We start from the raw sequence: 17,243 nt of genomic DNA on the forward strand, positions 1-17,243 counted from the left end.
AGTACAGTGCGGGCTTCCATCATTTTAAAACAAAAAGCCGGAATTCCTACGTGACATAAACTTAACTTTTCAAATTTTCAAACAATTGTTTTTAATTCCAAATGCAGTAAAACAATTGTAAGATCATATGCCATCTAATTCAGCTAATCAAGAAATATTAATTGTTTAAAAAATAAAAATTTCCCCACTTTTCCCTATTTTCCCCAATTTTCCTAACTTTGTCTATTTGTGATTACTGTATAATTTCTGGTTGCAGGGCTTTCATCTACCTCGCTTCTGTAATATGTAATTAATGCTGCTTGCAGATTTTTTTCTGTACTGGTTTGCCATTGTTTTATTGTTTGTCCCCAAAAAAAAACCACCTTACTCCAGTGATCAGTAGGATTTCATTTTATCGCAGCTTATCTCTTTTGTCGTGGCAATTTAGCAGAAATATATTGCGGAGGCAGCTAAGCAATACTCAGCGATGTGGCCCAGAAAGGAAAGGGTTAACTCATCACTTTAGCAGGATAATCTCTGCAGATCATGCACAGTGGAACGGATAGCCCATTGTTCTGCATTCAGTTCCACTAATGTGTGGGGTGTGGGGGGGGGGGGATTAAAAAAGGTTTAACATGCATTAAATTTATTTTAAAAAATGTAAATATATTTGTAAATAGATTTTAAAACCTTCATTCATTAAAAAAAAAAAAAAAATGTTGGCAAAACATACCGCCAGAGAGAGCAATCTTTATATGTATAGAGCACAGCGGGGGGGAGGAATTCCCTTTTGCCAGCCAAAACACATGCTTTGCCCCTCATTGATAAATGAGACCCTTTGTGAGTTCATCATATGCCCCAATGTGACAAAGGATAATTAACAAAAATGTATGTGTAAATAGCCTCTTGAAACTTGTTGTTTAACCTACCATCATATGTAAAGTTATTTCAGTATTTTGCCAACATTTCTTCGGTTTCAATTTCTTTTGCAGCTTTCACCGACACTTTAACTTGGGAATTCCCAGATGTTTGTCAGTACTATTTTGGTTCCTTTGGACGCTGGTCCAGTCTCCTGTTCTCTATGATGTCTCTTGTTGGAGCAATGATTGTATACTGGGTATTGATGTCTAACTTCCTCTTTAACACAGGAAAATTTATTTATAGTAAGTAATAAATATCCATTTTTTGTTATTAGTTATAATTCCAAACCTGACCTATTTAAGATTACTCTCTTCAATCCATTACTAAAATATTCAACATTGATTCTGTGAAACAAGCACATTATGTAGCAGATTCTAGAATACTCGCTGCAGTTCAATTTTTGAGCCATAGTTTTTTTTTTTTTTACAGTACGTGCTCTCTATGTAAATTCCAGCTCTGGTATATACTGCTTGTAGAGCTAGATCAGGATTAAGGGTGATCGATCTCCTTTTCCAATCTGATCCAAGATTTAGTGGTCTCAAAGCAGAATAGGATCAACGTTCACACACTGTTACCAGTTGTTACTGGGTGACAGAGGATTGACTGACGGCAATTCCCATTTTCTCTCCTTTGCTGAACTTTGGCTTCTAATAAGAGTTCAGTACCAGACAGGAAACTGATCATTGTCAGACTGTTATATTACTGGCTGATGGTCATCGGTGTCCTGCACTAAACTCTGATTGGTGGCTGAAGTTCAGTGAAAGATAGGAATAGAGCAACCATCGGCCAGTAGGTTGGTAATGGCTCTGTGACCAAGCAGGAGCACTCACACTTTGCAATTACCTCTTCTGTTAGAGCATTCCAGCCAAGTAGTGTTTCCTGCATTGTCCACTGGGCCACCTTAGAATGGGCCTCATTGTACACTGGGCCACCAGGGAACGGACCCTGTATTGTATACTCGTAACAGATATAAGCTCCAGGGTCTCTGTACTGGTTTATTGTATAGATTCACTGTTCTGTGGTATAAAGTGTGGGAGTCACTTCTGCTATAATGTGTGTTGTCACTGCAGGGTCGTTTGTATAATAATCTAAAAAACCTTGTCCCACCACTATTATAAAGAATTTCTTCTCTCTAAAGCTAGGTACACACTACAGAAATTTCAACCAACTTTTTATGCCGAGCGATTTTACATGCGATCGATGGTCCGATCGCTCGGTCCATGGACTGCATACACACTAGCCTTGTTTAGCACGATAAAGGGAAGAGCGGACGTCCCTTTAGCAACTTTTTACAGCCATGTTGTCCTGAGCAATGACTGTAATTTCGTACTCACTGTTGTGGATCGGTCGGAAGTTTATACACACTACACAACGGAAACGAGATTGGAAGGAAAATATTGAACGGTACGACCAACCAAATGAGGCGACAATTGTCCATTTGAGCAGACTTTCGACCATCGTGTGTCACTGCACACACTGACCCGACTTTTGAACGAGCGGTCGTATGTCGGCTGATTTAGCCGATTATTGGATGAAAACTGTGTAGTGTGTACCCAGCTTAAGCTAATGCTGTTCTCAAATAATATGCATACTGGGATTGGAATGATCTTTTTGAAATGGATCTTACTTTTTACTGCTTAAATATATTATATTTCAATATATAAATATTGTCCTAACTGTAGTGTATGGATATGTTTTAAAATGTGTCATAAGGGGCAGCACCGGTGGCTTAATGGTTGGCACTTCTGCATCACAGCACTGAGGCTATGAGTTCAATTCCCAACCACGGCCTAATCTGTGCGGAGTTTGTACCATGTTTGCGTGGGTTTCCTCTGGGTGCTCCGGTTTCCTCCCACTCTCAAAAAAACATACTGTTAGGTTAATTGGCTACTTTTAAATTAACCCTAGTCTCTCCCTCTATATGTCTGTCTGTGTGTGTGTGTGTATGTATATTAGGGAATTTAGACTGTGAGCTCCAATGGGGCAGGGACTGATGAGAGTGAGTTCTCTGTACAGCGCTGCAGATTTAGTGGCGCTATATAAATAACTGATGATTATTATCCATTTCAGATTATGTTCATCATGTCAATGTTACAGATATTGGGCTGAGCACCAATGGAAGTGATAAAGGTAAGATAAAGTGTCAGATATGTAGGCTTATTCTTACTGATTTAGCTGACTTTTCCAATACAATACTTACCAGTGTTTTTCTTATTGGAGGTTACATCCAATGTGTCCCTTTATGTCAGTGTTGGCTAACCTGTGACACTCCAGGTGTTGTGAAACTACAAGTCCCAGCGTGTTTTGCCGATATATAGCAGCTTATTGCTGGAAGGGTATGCTGGGACTTGTAGTTTCACAACACCTGGAGTGTCACAGGTTAGCCAACACTGCTCTATGAAGTGCAGTCAATGTGTATGTATAGAGTAAGATTAAACTGGAATAAACTTGGGTATCCAGGGGACAGTGTTTGGAAAAAAAACAAAAACAGTATCATTCAATTAGATGTTATTTATGTTAAGAATTTAGAAAACAAAGTGGTCTGCACAATTCTTTCTCTGTTAACATTATACAGCTATTGTTTTTTCCTCTGATTTTAATACCATATATGCTTTGCAGAAAATTAAAATAAATGGCATTGCCATAATTATTGACACCCTAGGCTTAATTTTTGCAGCAGATTCTTTGATCTACGTATCGCTTCCTATACCCATGGATGAGCTTGCTGCACCTCTCTACTGGTAGTTTGGTTCACTCTTCACGTCCAGTGTGTTCCATTTCTCCCAGATTTCAAGGTTCCTCCCAACTGTATTCAGATCTCTCCATAGGATCATGTATAGGATTTGGACTTATTGCTGGGCACTTCAGCCTCTTACCTTGAACCATTCTTTGGTGCTTTTTGAAGTGTGTTTGTCCTCCTCCACCATTCATTTAGAAAGTTCCATTTTTTTCCTAATACATTGTTCATTCCACCCTCATTAATGTTCCAGTAATTTCTGAAACTTTATGGACATTGGTGCTGCCTTTATTTCAAGCGTCCAATCCTTTAATGTCCTCTTTTTAAATATATTGGTTACTGAATTGCAACCAATATGGTGCAAGGTAATCATTCAAAATACTGAGGTGATGTAAGGTTATGGTCATATACGCAGGGTCTCCGGCCTTCCCGGATCATAGTTTTAGCATACCTTGCACATAGTTAGACATCTCGTTACCAAAGATACAACAAGCACTTGTTTCATCTCTTTCATTGTGCTTTTCCATGCGCAGCTCTGTACAAATGGGAGCGCAGGTCACAAATATTTCATGATCGCAGCTGCAGTATTCCGACGTTGGACAGCTGGTTCAAAATCTGTTTACCGTTAAAAACATTCTATAGGCAATAATGGCACCTCGTGGCAATTCGCATAAATAGTCTGCAACTTGTTAAAGAGGCAGAATATCACAACAGCATCAGTATGATCAAAATTATACATTTGTTCTAATGTTATATATTGTTATGTTAATAAAGTTTTACAACATAATAAACTTAGATATTTAAAGAATGATTTTTTTTATTTTTTTTTTCCTAGTTATTTGCCCAACTACTGGAGACACCCCACCATCAAATCAAACTGTGGATCTGACTTTAGGAAATAGAACTGACTTTCAGCAATTTCAGATGTGGTGGAGTAAAACGGATACTGTTCCCCTTTATCTGATAATTGTTCTGCTACCACTTCTCAACTTCCGATCCCCATCTTTCTTTGCCAAATTCAATGTCTTGGGTAAAACTTGTATATGTTTTAAAATTATTATAATATTATTTATTATTAGTGTTATTGTTATAACATAAGTGTTATTTGTTTATAATGAGTATGTTTCAAACAATTGGTTAGGGGTAAAAATTGTAACAAACATACCATTTATTGTAAGCGGAAGAGGCAGCAAGCCAGGGCAAGTTTTAGAAAACATGGAGTCTGGGGCATAGTTAAAGAAGAGAAATATGTCAAAAGGCTGATTCACAGAGGTGCCACGTTTTAGGGATGTCCTCTTCAAGTTTCTCTTCAACCGCATGTGGTGTAGGCCAATCTATATGGTTAAACCGTATGTGTAACATCCTGCTAAATTGGTGGTTTAGCTATTTGGTGTACTGTGCTCAATTGACAGGCTGAGCAGTTCCCACCCCGCCAGGCTCATGATATGATGTATGATATTTAAATAAGAAATTGCCCCCTCCCTTAAAATTAATGAACAACCTTGCTACTATCATTAAATGGATCATAATTTGTCTCAATTAATATTATAATTCTGGTCCCCATACACGCTTAACTAAAACATTAATAATTTCTTGGTCTTCCATAATCAATGAAAAGCTTGAAAATCCATAAGAGAGAGAGAAAAAAAACATTGAACGAAAAATCCGTTGAGCCGAACTAGTTAATTTGAGCTATGTTGCTTGTCACAACTACGTCTTTGTTTTGTTTTTTTAATATTCATCTGCAGTTTTCCATGCAGTTTGGCAGATTGTCATTTCATAAATGGGATGTTATGTATCCCAGCAAGGTGACCAAACAGCAAATGAGGTTTGAGACCTTATGGTGTTTTTCATGCGATCTGATGTGTGGTTCTGCCTTTAGTGAATCACACAGTTTACAAACCACACATCAAATTGCATTAAAACCTGCAGTTTGGTGAATCCAAACTTGAATAAATTTCCCTCTAGATCAAATCTGGCAATGTCTCTTATGCCCTTTACTTAGTTAACCGGGCTGCCTGTTTAAGGCCATAGGCAACAATATCCAGTAATTGCCCATAATACAGGTACCAATAAAAGATAGAAAAATAGTTTTAGACCTTACCTAAGTTTTAAAAACATAGTGCATGGAAAACTTACACAAAGCAGCCGAGTGAGATCAGAAGGAGTAGGTGCAGTCTCGGGCAGATAGGTGGCGCTCTCACCACCTTACTTACCATAAGGGTAAGCCTCACATTTAATACAAGGAGTTAGGCAGGTGAAACGATATCATGTGTGTATGGAAAGGAGGAGAATAATATAAATATGGTAGTTTTGCTGAACACACTGTTAACCCTTTTGCTGCTAGGGGTACTTGCCAAAATTGCACCAAAGGAAGCCGCATTGTTTGTTACATCACTGCGTCTGTTCTGTGAGGAATACATTTTTTACTGTACCCCAGTGCATATTCTATTGTTTCTTGGGACAAGTGGGCTTTCTTTTGGTAACATGGTGAAATAAATATATGTATTTATTTTACTTCTTAATTTACAAACATTGTATTGTGGGAAAAAGAGAATTATTTTTTTTTAACTTTGTTCTTTTCTGTGATTCTTCTTTAGCTAGTTTCACAAAATGTAATTTACACAAAAATAAACATGGAAACATATAATTTGATGGCAGATAAGAACCGCTCGGCCCATCTAGTCTGCCCGTTGTTTTATTAACCTATGGTAACCTTAAACCTTATTTGATCCCTTATTCTTTAGAAGAATATTGTTATGTCTATCCCAAGCATGTTTAAACTGCTCTACTGTATTAGCCTCTACCACCCCTGATGGAGGCTATTCCACTTATCCACTACCCTTTCTGTGAAGTAGTTTTCCTCATATTTCCTCTGAACCTACTTCCCTCCAGTGTCAGTACATGTCCTTGTGTTCTAGTACTTCTCTTTCTTTGAAGAATGTTTCCCTCCTGTACCTTGTTCAAACCCTTGATATTTGAAAGTTTCTATCATGTCCCCCCATTCCTTCTCTGCTCCAAACTATACATATTAAGTTCTTTTAGTCTTTCCGGGTAAGTTTTGTGCTGTAGAGTAAACCATGCACCATTTTAGTTGCCCTTCTTTGTACAGTCTAATGTATTTATTTCCTTCTGGAGATATGGCCTCCAGAATTGAACACAGTACTCTAGGTGAGGTCGTACCAATGACCTATACAGTGGCATTATTACTTCTTTCTTCTACTGAATCCTCTGTAGCAGAAAAGTATGATCTTTATTTTTTCCTGCAACCTGTATTGAAGGTTTGATTTTTCTTTCATCTTATTGGTTTCTATCATGATTGCTTTGTACAGAGCTTTGTCACATGTTGGTGCGTTATAAATAAAAGATGACAATAATAGAACTGAAAATAGTTTTTTGTCATGATGCTGTTCTTTGAAAAAATAGTATAAATAAATTTAATGAATTACTGTCTTTTTATGTCACAGGCACAGTCTCTGTACTTTACTTGGTGTCTCTAATTACGTATAAGGCCACTCGTCTTGGATTCTATTTTAACTTTCGGTGGAATGAAATAGGGGAATATTTTGTCCCTGGTAAGGATGTAAAATACACATTATACTGCTTAATCTTCTCCTTATATAAATGTATCTATCAATCTTTTCTGGGATATTTCCTTTTACAAATATTTCACAATCTTTTCCTCAATTATTCCCCTAATATGACCCTCCCATTGTTCCTATCGCGCTAGCATGTATCTCTCATTCCTCCAATCCCTTATCTAATTCCCTTATTCCTTACAATTGTGTTTTTATACCCCTCCTTTTTTATGCTATCTCTGGCGGTTTTCCTTTCTCCCCTCTCCTGGTATCCTGTCTAACATAGCGGGTAACTGTCATGCACAAACAATGGGCCAGGTAACACATGTGTTTTTAGAATGCTGCGATCTTCTGATCTGGAGACTGCAGCGTTCTAAGGACAGAATGTGATGAGACACGATCACTCCGGTGTAAGTGAGTGGGGAACACTGTTGCATTGTCAAAGCACTCCTCACTAACATCTGTATTGCTTCTATCAGAGCTGTTGGGCCATGCCAGGAGTTAAAGACACTGATATAGAGATTATTGATCGTGCACAAGGGCACTTTACAGAAGAGGATGTGTGAGTGAGGACAGAGAAAAGTAGAACATGTTTTTAGGGTTATCACCTCATCTTTCATACATTTCTGTTTTTTGTGTCATTAAATGTCAACAAACTATTTAACATTTTGATAATTATTGTTTTATTGTCTTTGTTAGATTTTAGGTTATCTTTTCCTCAGTTGACTGGTATCCTAACACTTGCATTCTTCATTCATAACTGTATCATTACGCTTCTAAAGAACAACAGAAATCCTGAAAATAATGTAAGTATCATGGTTTTCTAAGGAAAATTATCTCTTACCTAAAGTCAGAGTTTAAGGAATTAAATAAGATTAATACTATGTACACTCCTAAATTGTGAGTTTATAATCTGTGAGTTCTGATGTCATTAACTCAGCCATTAAGTGTTAATTCATTGGACTTGTGTATTCTAAAGATTAATGCACCCATTGCTGTAAGTTATTACAGATATTAGAATTTTCCGCAGATTTCTGCGATTTTCTTTATAATAGCACTCACGCAGTAGCCTTGTGCTGCAGAGAATTCCTTACCGATTTCTAATGTCCTTACTCGTATACAGTCAGGGTGCATTTTCATATATAAAAACCTAGTGTGATCTTACAGTTTTGTTTTTCTTTCTTTTAACTACAGTAGTGACCCAAACTATTGCGACCATTGTAGTTTTTCTCCTAATAATACACCATTTTTCCCAGAAATTTGTTGAAAATTGAATATATTTTGGTATCCACATACATATTTCTTTGGTTTGCAGTGGAATAAAACACAACAAGCAGAAAAATTTAAAAGTCGAAGCTTATTCCACACAGAAATCCTTAAATGGGACAAAATAATTTACACCTTTTAGAAGCAGTTAGAAATAATTTAGATTTCAAACAGGTGATTCTCCTTCACTTTGGAACTGAACTCACCTGTGGTGAGTAGAAGATGCCTTCAGTATAAAAATCACTTATTAAACAAGCATGAATAGAGAAGGGGACTAATTCACCAGTTTTGTATCACTGTGTGTACTGCAATGAGCATGGAGAAAACAAAAGAAAGAAAGTATTGTCTAAGAAGTATGGTCAAAGAAAGAACTTGATGGAAGATTGCAGCGCAGGATTTCTGGAATAGAGGAGAAAGCATCTCAATCAACTGCCAATCAGATTCAAGCTGACCTTCAGCACAAAGTAAAACAGTTTCAACTCGCACCATCCATCATTAGCTCAATTGAAAGGGGGGTTATAAGGTAGGAAACCCCACTGCTGAGAGTGAGATAAGAAAGCTTGACTGGAGTCTGCTAAAACACACCTGAACATGCCAAATTCCTTCCTGTGGACAGATGAGACCAAATTAGAGCTTTTGGTAAAGTCCATCATTATAATGTTTACAGGAAGCAAAATGAAGTTTTTTTTAAAAAAAAAAGAACTTTCCCTGCAGGCAATCATGGAGGGGGCTCAGAAATGTTTTGGGGTTGATGTGCTGCATCTGGCACTGGGTGCTCTAAATCTGGAGATTACCAGGCCATTTTGGAGCGCAATTTTTAACCCAGTGTCAGAAATCTGGGTCCCCCGTTGAAGGTGATAAATGATATTCGATACAACCATCTATTGTTTTCCTGTTTAGAAATAAAATGGGAATCTTCTTTCCTGCAGTAGTCAAATTGAAATGTCAAATCAGTTAAGTAATGCTAAAATACTAAAGCCACAACATTAATAATCTAAGAAGTATCAGCTGGAGGGTCAATAGCAAACTGTCAATCAGAGGCAGCTAGATAGTGCTGCTGATAGTCATCATCATTGTGTAAAGTTGTACCAGCCCATCCACCCCCGCAAGAGATACACCAACTAAAAGGCATACCTGCTGATGCATCCACAGCTAATTGTCTTACTTCATGTACACACGCTTTCTGTACTCAACCTACACTTGCCTGCCCTGTTTCACCACTTCTGGCGTAAGGAGACAAAAGTCAAGAATATGCAAAAGGAATAACTCACTTATGCATTTGCATTTTTGTGTGCATGTGCTATATGGAAATCAGGACTTGCACTAAAATAAATTGTGTGTTGTCTAATCTTGTACCCACAAGGGTGCTGGAAAGCACGCACCGCAGGATGAACTGTAATACTGCGATTATGCAATATTTTACTCATTTGTTTTCATAGACTCATTATTTTCTCATTGCAGATAAGAGATCTCTCGGTAGCATATCTGCTGGTTGGATTAACATATATGTATGTTGGGGTTATGGTATTTGGTTCATTTCCTTCTCCTCCATTGGCAAAAGAATGTATTCAACAAGTGAGTAAATATCCTCATACCATGAAAAAATATACCTTGAAAATACAGTAATTGTGTCCAGAGGTGAAACTCTTAAATGCTAATAATGCTACTGTGTGAAGTTTACTGGAAGCAGAGAGGTCTCCATTTTAAAAGGTGACTTGCAGTGTATTGTACAGATCCAGTGAGGATAAACCCTACAGAAATAGAACCTCTTAGTATTGCTATCGTTACAAACTTCATTGTTTTATATGTCCTTACACTGTATGCTCATCAGGCCATTGTCACAGCAGATAAAGGGCCTTAGTCATTAAGGAAAGTAAGGCAAAAAAAAAAGGAGTAAATGTTCTCCAGCACAAACCATGTTTCAATACAAGGGGTGCAAATTAGTTTATTATTTTGCACATCAGTTAAATACTGGTTGTTTTTGTCATCTAGCACACAAATACTTGAAAGCTTTATTTGACACTGAAATGTAAATTTGATGTAGGACATTTCCTATCCCAACTATAAATCTGTCCCCATATTTTAAATTTACCCCCCCTTCCCCTCCAGTGCAACATGGTTTTGCCCAGGTGCAAAGTTACTTTTTGTTTATGCTTTGCTCTCCTAAATGACTTAGGCCCAATGAGTGCACCTAGAAAGGCACTTCTCAGTGCAAAATGCCATAATCTCACTCTGCAAAATACAAGCTTGTTTTTCTATTGTCCTGCAAAAGTGAGTGCACATACTCTGGATTGCCCTCGCTCCACCTAACCCCATCAGGGACAAACGCAGGATTTGAGGAGGGGGGTTTATAATTTTAGACAGTGATAGGTAGCTCTCGAACTCTTCCAATTCCCTTTAAATACACGGGCAATGCTGCGTGGACTACTGTTAGGTGCATGCAGCTACCCCTTCATGAGCAGAGCAGTGTGAAGCGGGACATACCTCCCAACTGTCCCTGTAGCCGGGGACAAAGTCAGACATTGTCTGAATGTTGACTATAATAATAAGAAAAAATCCTATTGCTTTAGCAATGCCATTTTAGGTAATGCCACCTGCGAGTTCAGTGGTACCATATGACAGTACTGAGACATGCTGAGGAGGATACGAGTATATATGTTATACTTAAATTTGTATTTGTGTTATTAGTTTCTGTACTGATTAATCATAAAAATATTGACATGTGAAGGCAGATAAATAATAAATTTTATTGGCATTTTACGTGGTTTTAAAATGAAAAAACACAGCAAGACGGAGCTCAGGATACAGAACATTTAACAAATCAGCAGTACTTTCTTTAATGTGGTTAAACCAGCATGTTATGCTAATGTATGAGTTTGACTTCTTTATATCTTGTTTATATTTTTGAGCGGTTATTCGCATAATGTAACTTTATTATTTTTATGTCCCTTTTAGAACTTTTTAGATAATTTTCCAAGCAATGATATCCTATCATTTGTTGCAAGAATATTCTTACTCTTCCAAATGATGACTGTATATCCCCTGCTGGGATATCTTGTCAGAGTGCAGCTCCTCGGACATGTCTTCGGAAGCATCTATCCAGGGTAAGTTGTCCTGTATGTACATTATTGGTTATGTCACATGTGGTCTGAGCCCAGGTGATTAATTGACCATAACACCATGCTGACTATGCTGTGCTTTTTCAATACACTTCCATGTACTTTGCCCTTATGATGACGTAACCAGTTTATGCTTTAGATAAAATCTTTGTGTTTTCGCAATACTGTTATATTCGGGTGCGGTTCTGGGATATAATAAGTGCTGTTGGGGTGACCATCCCTCTTGGTGAATCAAATTTCCTTTATGTTGATGATTTTTGATGAATAAGTGATCACAAATCGCTGCTCTCACTCTCAACATTGGTTGTATGTGACTGGGCAGTGACCTGTGATTGGGTATTTCCCTTACCATTCAGTGACAATTGTTAAACAAATTAAATAACTATAATAATAATAATTTTAATAACTATGCATTATTTAATGTCACATATTAAACACATATATGAATCCGAATGTACTATATACTCCTATACACACAACATACCTACCTGGCTGTAGAATTATAGCTAGTTAGTTGCTGGTCTCACATTTTCTAAAATTAGCTGCCATTCCCTACTCACAACTTCTAAAGCCAGGTATACTTTATCATAAAGTCAGATTTCTACGTTTTTTTTCCATGATAATGACCAAGTTAAAAACCTATTTCTTCTGATATAATAGGTCTATGAATAAAAAATATATAAATTGTTTTATTCCGTAATTTAGAGCACCATGCCTAAAATATACGAAATTGTATTTAAAAGTGATTTATCCTTCTCCACACTGCCAAGACATTCTCTTTATATTTAAATGGTTTATCCGTGCTCCCCACAGTCGGTCTGATGCAGAGTTGTGCGGATGCAAGTTTTTGTAAGGTTTAGTTGTCCTTTAGATTACTAGTACTGTCAACAAATTGTATATTATATTATTGATAATTTGATTGATAATTAATTTATTGATAATTTAGCTGTGTTTTATATCATTTTCTTTTAGTGTTTTCCACGTTCTGGGACTAAACATTGCTGTCGTTGGCGTTGGAGTTCTCATGGCCAGATTTTACCCCAACATAGGAGGAATTATTAGGTACAAATGCATTTTATATCTTTGATTGTGGTATTTTTTTTTTATATCTTTTTGTAAAGTTTGTGAATATTTGCAACAACTTAGCTACTGTTTTCCACACAGCTAAGAATGTATTTATTGACACTAACAATGATATACAGAAGACGCAAATTTATGTGTGAATACAGTAAGGCAGGCCTAGCCGACCCCCCAGCATGCTCTGCCAGCCGACAGCTAGCAGGATATGCTGAAACTTAGCTTCACAACACCTGGAGAGCAACAGGTTGGCCAGGACTGCTAATGTATTCATTTTCACTATTATGTGGAATATATGATCGATGTTACAGAAACGGCGGGAGCATTACTGTGTCACAAAGCGTGTTCTCCGGTACAATTTAATGTTCTGTAGGGTGTATAGTTGTGTATGTGGGAATATATTCCGAGTACTGGTATATTTACTGCCCCACACCAATCCAGCAATAGCATCTTGTATGATTTGCTGCTTCGATATATCTTTTGCAGTAAATCTTGGTGACTTAGAGGATTTATTTTATTCAACACAGAGCTCTTCCCACCATTGCAAATAAGAGCAAGTACAGAACATGGCATTCCCCATAGCAAAATTTGGGAAGAGCCTAGTGATATTGGTCCACCCTCTCAAGGCCTCCACTCTCCACTTTAGAGTGCAGTTTGGAGCTACACTGTAAATAGGGCACCACGGCATCCTCAGAAGAGGCTCCCGCTCTGTTCCTCTGAGCATGTGTGTAGGCCGGCTCATGCGCAGCATCACCTCCCCTCTGGGCCCCATAGTGGAGTAGTGATGTTTCCACCACTGAACCAGACAGTTGTTATTCATTTACTGTGTTTTTCATGATTCCACCTACATTTTTCAATCCTTTCAACTAAAAGGGTGTTTGGACACAATAAAAAAAAGCATGAAATACCCACTTAAAACCCACAGATGCATCTCTTGTACTGTACTGGTAGTCTGATCTAACATCTGTAGGTAGAGCATGTATATCTGTTATAGAGTATATCCAGAGTATTTATATCTGATCGTTTTTTGTCTTTACAGGTTTTCAGGAGCTGCCTGTGGCCTCGCATTTGTCTTTGTTTACCCATGTCTCATCCACATGATCGCGCTTTATCGCAGCCAACAACTACGGTGGTATTCCGTGATCATACATGTCTCCATAATTGTATTGGGTGTTGGTAACCTGGTTGCACAATTTCTCATGTGAAAGACTATATATGAAGCTATATCAACTAATTCTGGAAGGACGACTTGAAATGACAAATGCTGAATCTGTGTTAAATGGAATCTTGTTACAGCATGAGATGACCCTGCATAACAACTCACGTACAGATCAATTCACATGAATATCACACTTTCCTCACAATTACAGCTATATGTGTGGTTATCTGGGGGCTGTCAGGTTTTTTTTTTTATATGTTTTAGAGGAGTAATTAATGTCATAGCAAATGCAAATCCAGATTTATTGAGCTAGGTTAATGTAAAGAGATAACTATCATCAAAATTATTTAGTATCCCAAAGGATAACAGAGCTGTTCTCTTTATTTCATTAGAAAAAGAAACTTTATTATTTTATATATCTTCTAAGTTGAAGCTGCTGTTTTGGTTACTGTTTTTCTCCTATAATCTTCTTGTGTCAGGTTCTAACCACTGCTGGTGGTAAGTTTAACGTAGGCCTCAAATAGTTTGATTTCATTGTTGTCAACCAAATTGTCTTGAACATTATTTGAGAGTCAGCTCCAAACTACCATCAATCTGATTGTATTTTAATCACGCAGACCGTAAAATCTGTCCATCCAATGATCGCAATAGTGTGTGCGATGTTATCTGCTTTCCAGAATGTATTGGCTCATTTTCCAAAAAATGAGAGGTCCTATCAGGACAACATGTTTTCTTTGGTCCAATTAAATATACTTTAACACTGATATTTTTATGATAATTAGTCTGTGTTTGTAATTTTCATATGTAATTCATACGTGATTATACCTTAATGCTCATCTTACAACAACTACTACCCTGCCTACTAAAGAATGTATTTAATTTATTACTGTACTTTACAATGGTTCAGACATGTAAGAGAAATTAAAAAGGATTTGTAAAACTAAATTGATTGAACATAAATCAGAACTGTGTATAGATAGCCAGAAAATATCCTGATTAGTGTTTTACTGCAAGAAAATATTGGTCAGATTATTAAACACATCGTGGAGTCACATAATAAGGCAATACAATCATATTACAATATATGTCTGCATTGTTGTTTTACATATCAGGACATAATTACCAATCATCTAATCGTCACCAAGTCCTAAAATGTGGTAAAGCTAATGTGATGCGACAAAGAACTGATAACATATTTTACTTTGTAACTATTCAACAAGAAATAAGCCAACATGAAGAAGCCATGTGTGAAAAAGTTAGTACACCCCATGATTTAGTAAACTGCAGAACAACATTTAGTAGCATTTTCTGTACGTTTTTTTCAGTCTCTTGCATCTTATTTTGCCAAGACTTTCTTACAAGTGCTTCAGCTCATTTGAGGGCATTTGTTCATGCACAGGTCTTTAAAGTTTAAATTGTAAGACAGATGGCATCCTATTTTTCTGTAGAATACTCTGGTATAAAGAGGAGATCATCGTGGACTCCATGATTGAGAGGTGTTCAGTTTATGTGGCTGCGAACCAACCCCAAATAATCAACCCTCCACTACCACCCTACTTAAGAGTGGTGGTTCTTGTGGTGATACATTGTGTTTGGTTTTCAACAAGCATTGCTGTGACCAGGTCCTCCAAGCAATGAAAATGGCTGGTGCTATAGCACTAAATGGGTTAACTCGCGGTGCCGTAAACCAAGTGTAAAACTGGGGTCAAATATCTAACGGTATAGATGCAAAATATATATTTTTTGCACTGCATCGCTGAAAGGGATTAAATAACTCTCTCTTATTGGCACTGAGTGCCTGATATATCATTGTATATGTAGTACGTGTATTCTAGTTGAGGTAGCATGTTTGTGTGACCTTTAGAAGACAGGAAATCCCATGTTAATTAAGCATTTGTTCTGAGGCTAGTGCTACACTTGTTAGCAGAAGGTCATTGTCCATTGTATGCTATGTGTATGTGATTAGAGAAATGGAAACTATTTTCATAATGAAACCGCAGGTAATTTGGGAAATCACAGATTGCTGTAAAGTGTGTTAAAATCCTATTTTATAAAATGAATTGCCTTTCTGTGGCAGGTCTTCTGGATGCAATTTGTATTTTACAAATGAAATCTCCCAGTCCAGACTTGCAGTGCCAGGGTGAAGAGGGGGCCGGAATACTGTTCTAATAAAAAATTAAGTATAGCCCCATGTACCACATTTGTGGTAGAGATTTTCACCTGTGAAGTACAGAGGGGTGTAACAGTGCTTGTAATGAGGAACCAGTCAATCACCAGAAAAGAGGTGCTGCAGCATCTATACTCTGCACTCAGAAGTAAGGGGTTAAATGACTCTGGTGGTGGCAGTGACTACTCTCCTACAGCTGGTTTGCATTTGGCTTTCTGTCGTTGATTGTGTGGTGGCCGAATACCAATAGTAGGAGTGGTCAGTAATGGCAAGTTAGTGACAGTAAAATGGAACCCCAAGACCAGGGGGTAAATTTATCAAGCTGCGGGTTTGAAAAAGTGAAGAAGTTGCCTATAGCAACCAATCAGCTTCTAGCCATCATTATTTAGTACATTCTACAAAATGAGAGCTAGAATCTTATTGGTTGCTATAGGCAACATCTCCACTTTTCCAACCCACAGCTTGATAAATATACCCCCAAGTGTTAAACACAAAAATAAACTGTTAGAGGAAGACAGGTAGCATTGTAAGCCCCTCCTGTCACTATTGTGATGTGCAGTAAGTACAGACAACTCAATTTTGGTCTCGTTTGTACAGAGAACATTGTTCCAAAAGTCATGGGTGTTGTTCTGATGCAACTTTGCAAACCTAAGTCGCACCATGATTTTTCTTTTGGAGAAGGGGCATTCTCTGGGCTATCTTCCATAAAAGAAATACTATTTCAGTATTCAGAGGATGTCTATAACAAGCTGACTGCAGCTAGTGCAGAGCTAGACCTGCTTATCCCTAAGGCTCCCTTAAATGGCTAGATCAAATCTTTTTGAAAAAGGAGGACAAGGTGGACTGGCTATTAGTGTCCAGACTGTTAATTTGTGAGAGTATTGTCCTCATTCTCGCTATTAAGTCTACCTACTCACAACCCTAACCAGATGACTTAAGAGTTTACCCAATTCTATTGCAAACTCTATTGCACAAACCACATTGTCCTCTCCCGCTTTTGTGGAAATAGACTTAATTTCCAAATAATATTCCTTGGCGTGCTTATGATGGTGGGTGCAGAGATCAATGCTCAAAAAGTCTCAGGTGTTGTTACAAACGTAAACGCAAACAAAGCTCTAGAACCAGACTGCTTCACAGTCGCTTAGCATAACACTTTTAATTCATTATACACGCCTCATTGTGCTGCAATTCTGAAAGGAGACTCCTCAAAGGAGGCCTTCTAAAGAAAGTAAAAGTCCAT

The 17,243-nt window shown here is 37.6% G+C and overlaps 1 protein-coding gene across 3 annotated transcripts in view; it reads left to right on the forward strand.

Annotated features, from left to right (window-relative positions):
- Nucleotides 1-14,781, forward strand: part of SLC38A9 (solute carrier family 38 member 9) — a 127,334-nt gene extending 112,553 nt beyond the window's left edge. For all 3 annotated transcript variants that reach the window (XM_075183519.1, XM_075183529.1, XM_075183539.1), the window contains 9 exons: nt 972-1,142; nt 2,971-3,030; nt 4,473-4,667; nt 7,105-7,212; nt 7,915-8,021; nt 9,943-10,056; nt 11,437-11,585; nt 12,573-12,662; nt 13,717-14,781. In XM_075183519.1, coding sequence (XP_075039620.1) covers nt 972-1,142; nt 2,971-3,030; nt 4,473-4,667; nt 7,105-7,212; nt 7,915-8,021; nt 9,943-10,056; nt 11,437-11,585; nt 12,573-12,662; nt 13,717-13,882 — 1,160 coding nt within the window. In that variant the 3' untranslated portion in view covers nt 13,883-14,781. The remainder of the gene's footprint in view (nt 1-971; nt 1,143-2,970; nt 3,031-4,472; nt 4,668-7,104; nt 7,213-7,914; nt 8,022-9,942; nt 10,057-11,436; nt 11,586-12,572; nt 12,663-13,716) is intronic.
- The last annotated feature ends 2,462 nt before the right edge of the window (nt 14,782-17,243 follow it).

Source organism: Mixophyes fleayi, chromosome 1 (assembly GCF_038048845.1).
Source record: "Mixophyes fleayi isolate aMixFle1 chromosome 1, aMixFle1.hap1, whole genome shotgun sequence".
NCBI lineage: Eukaryota > Metazoa > Chordata > Amphibia > Anura > Limnodynastidae > Mixophyes > Mixophyes fleayi.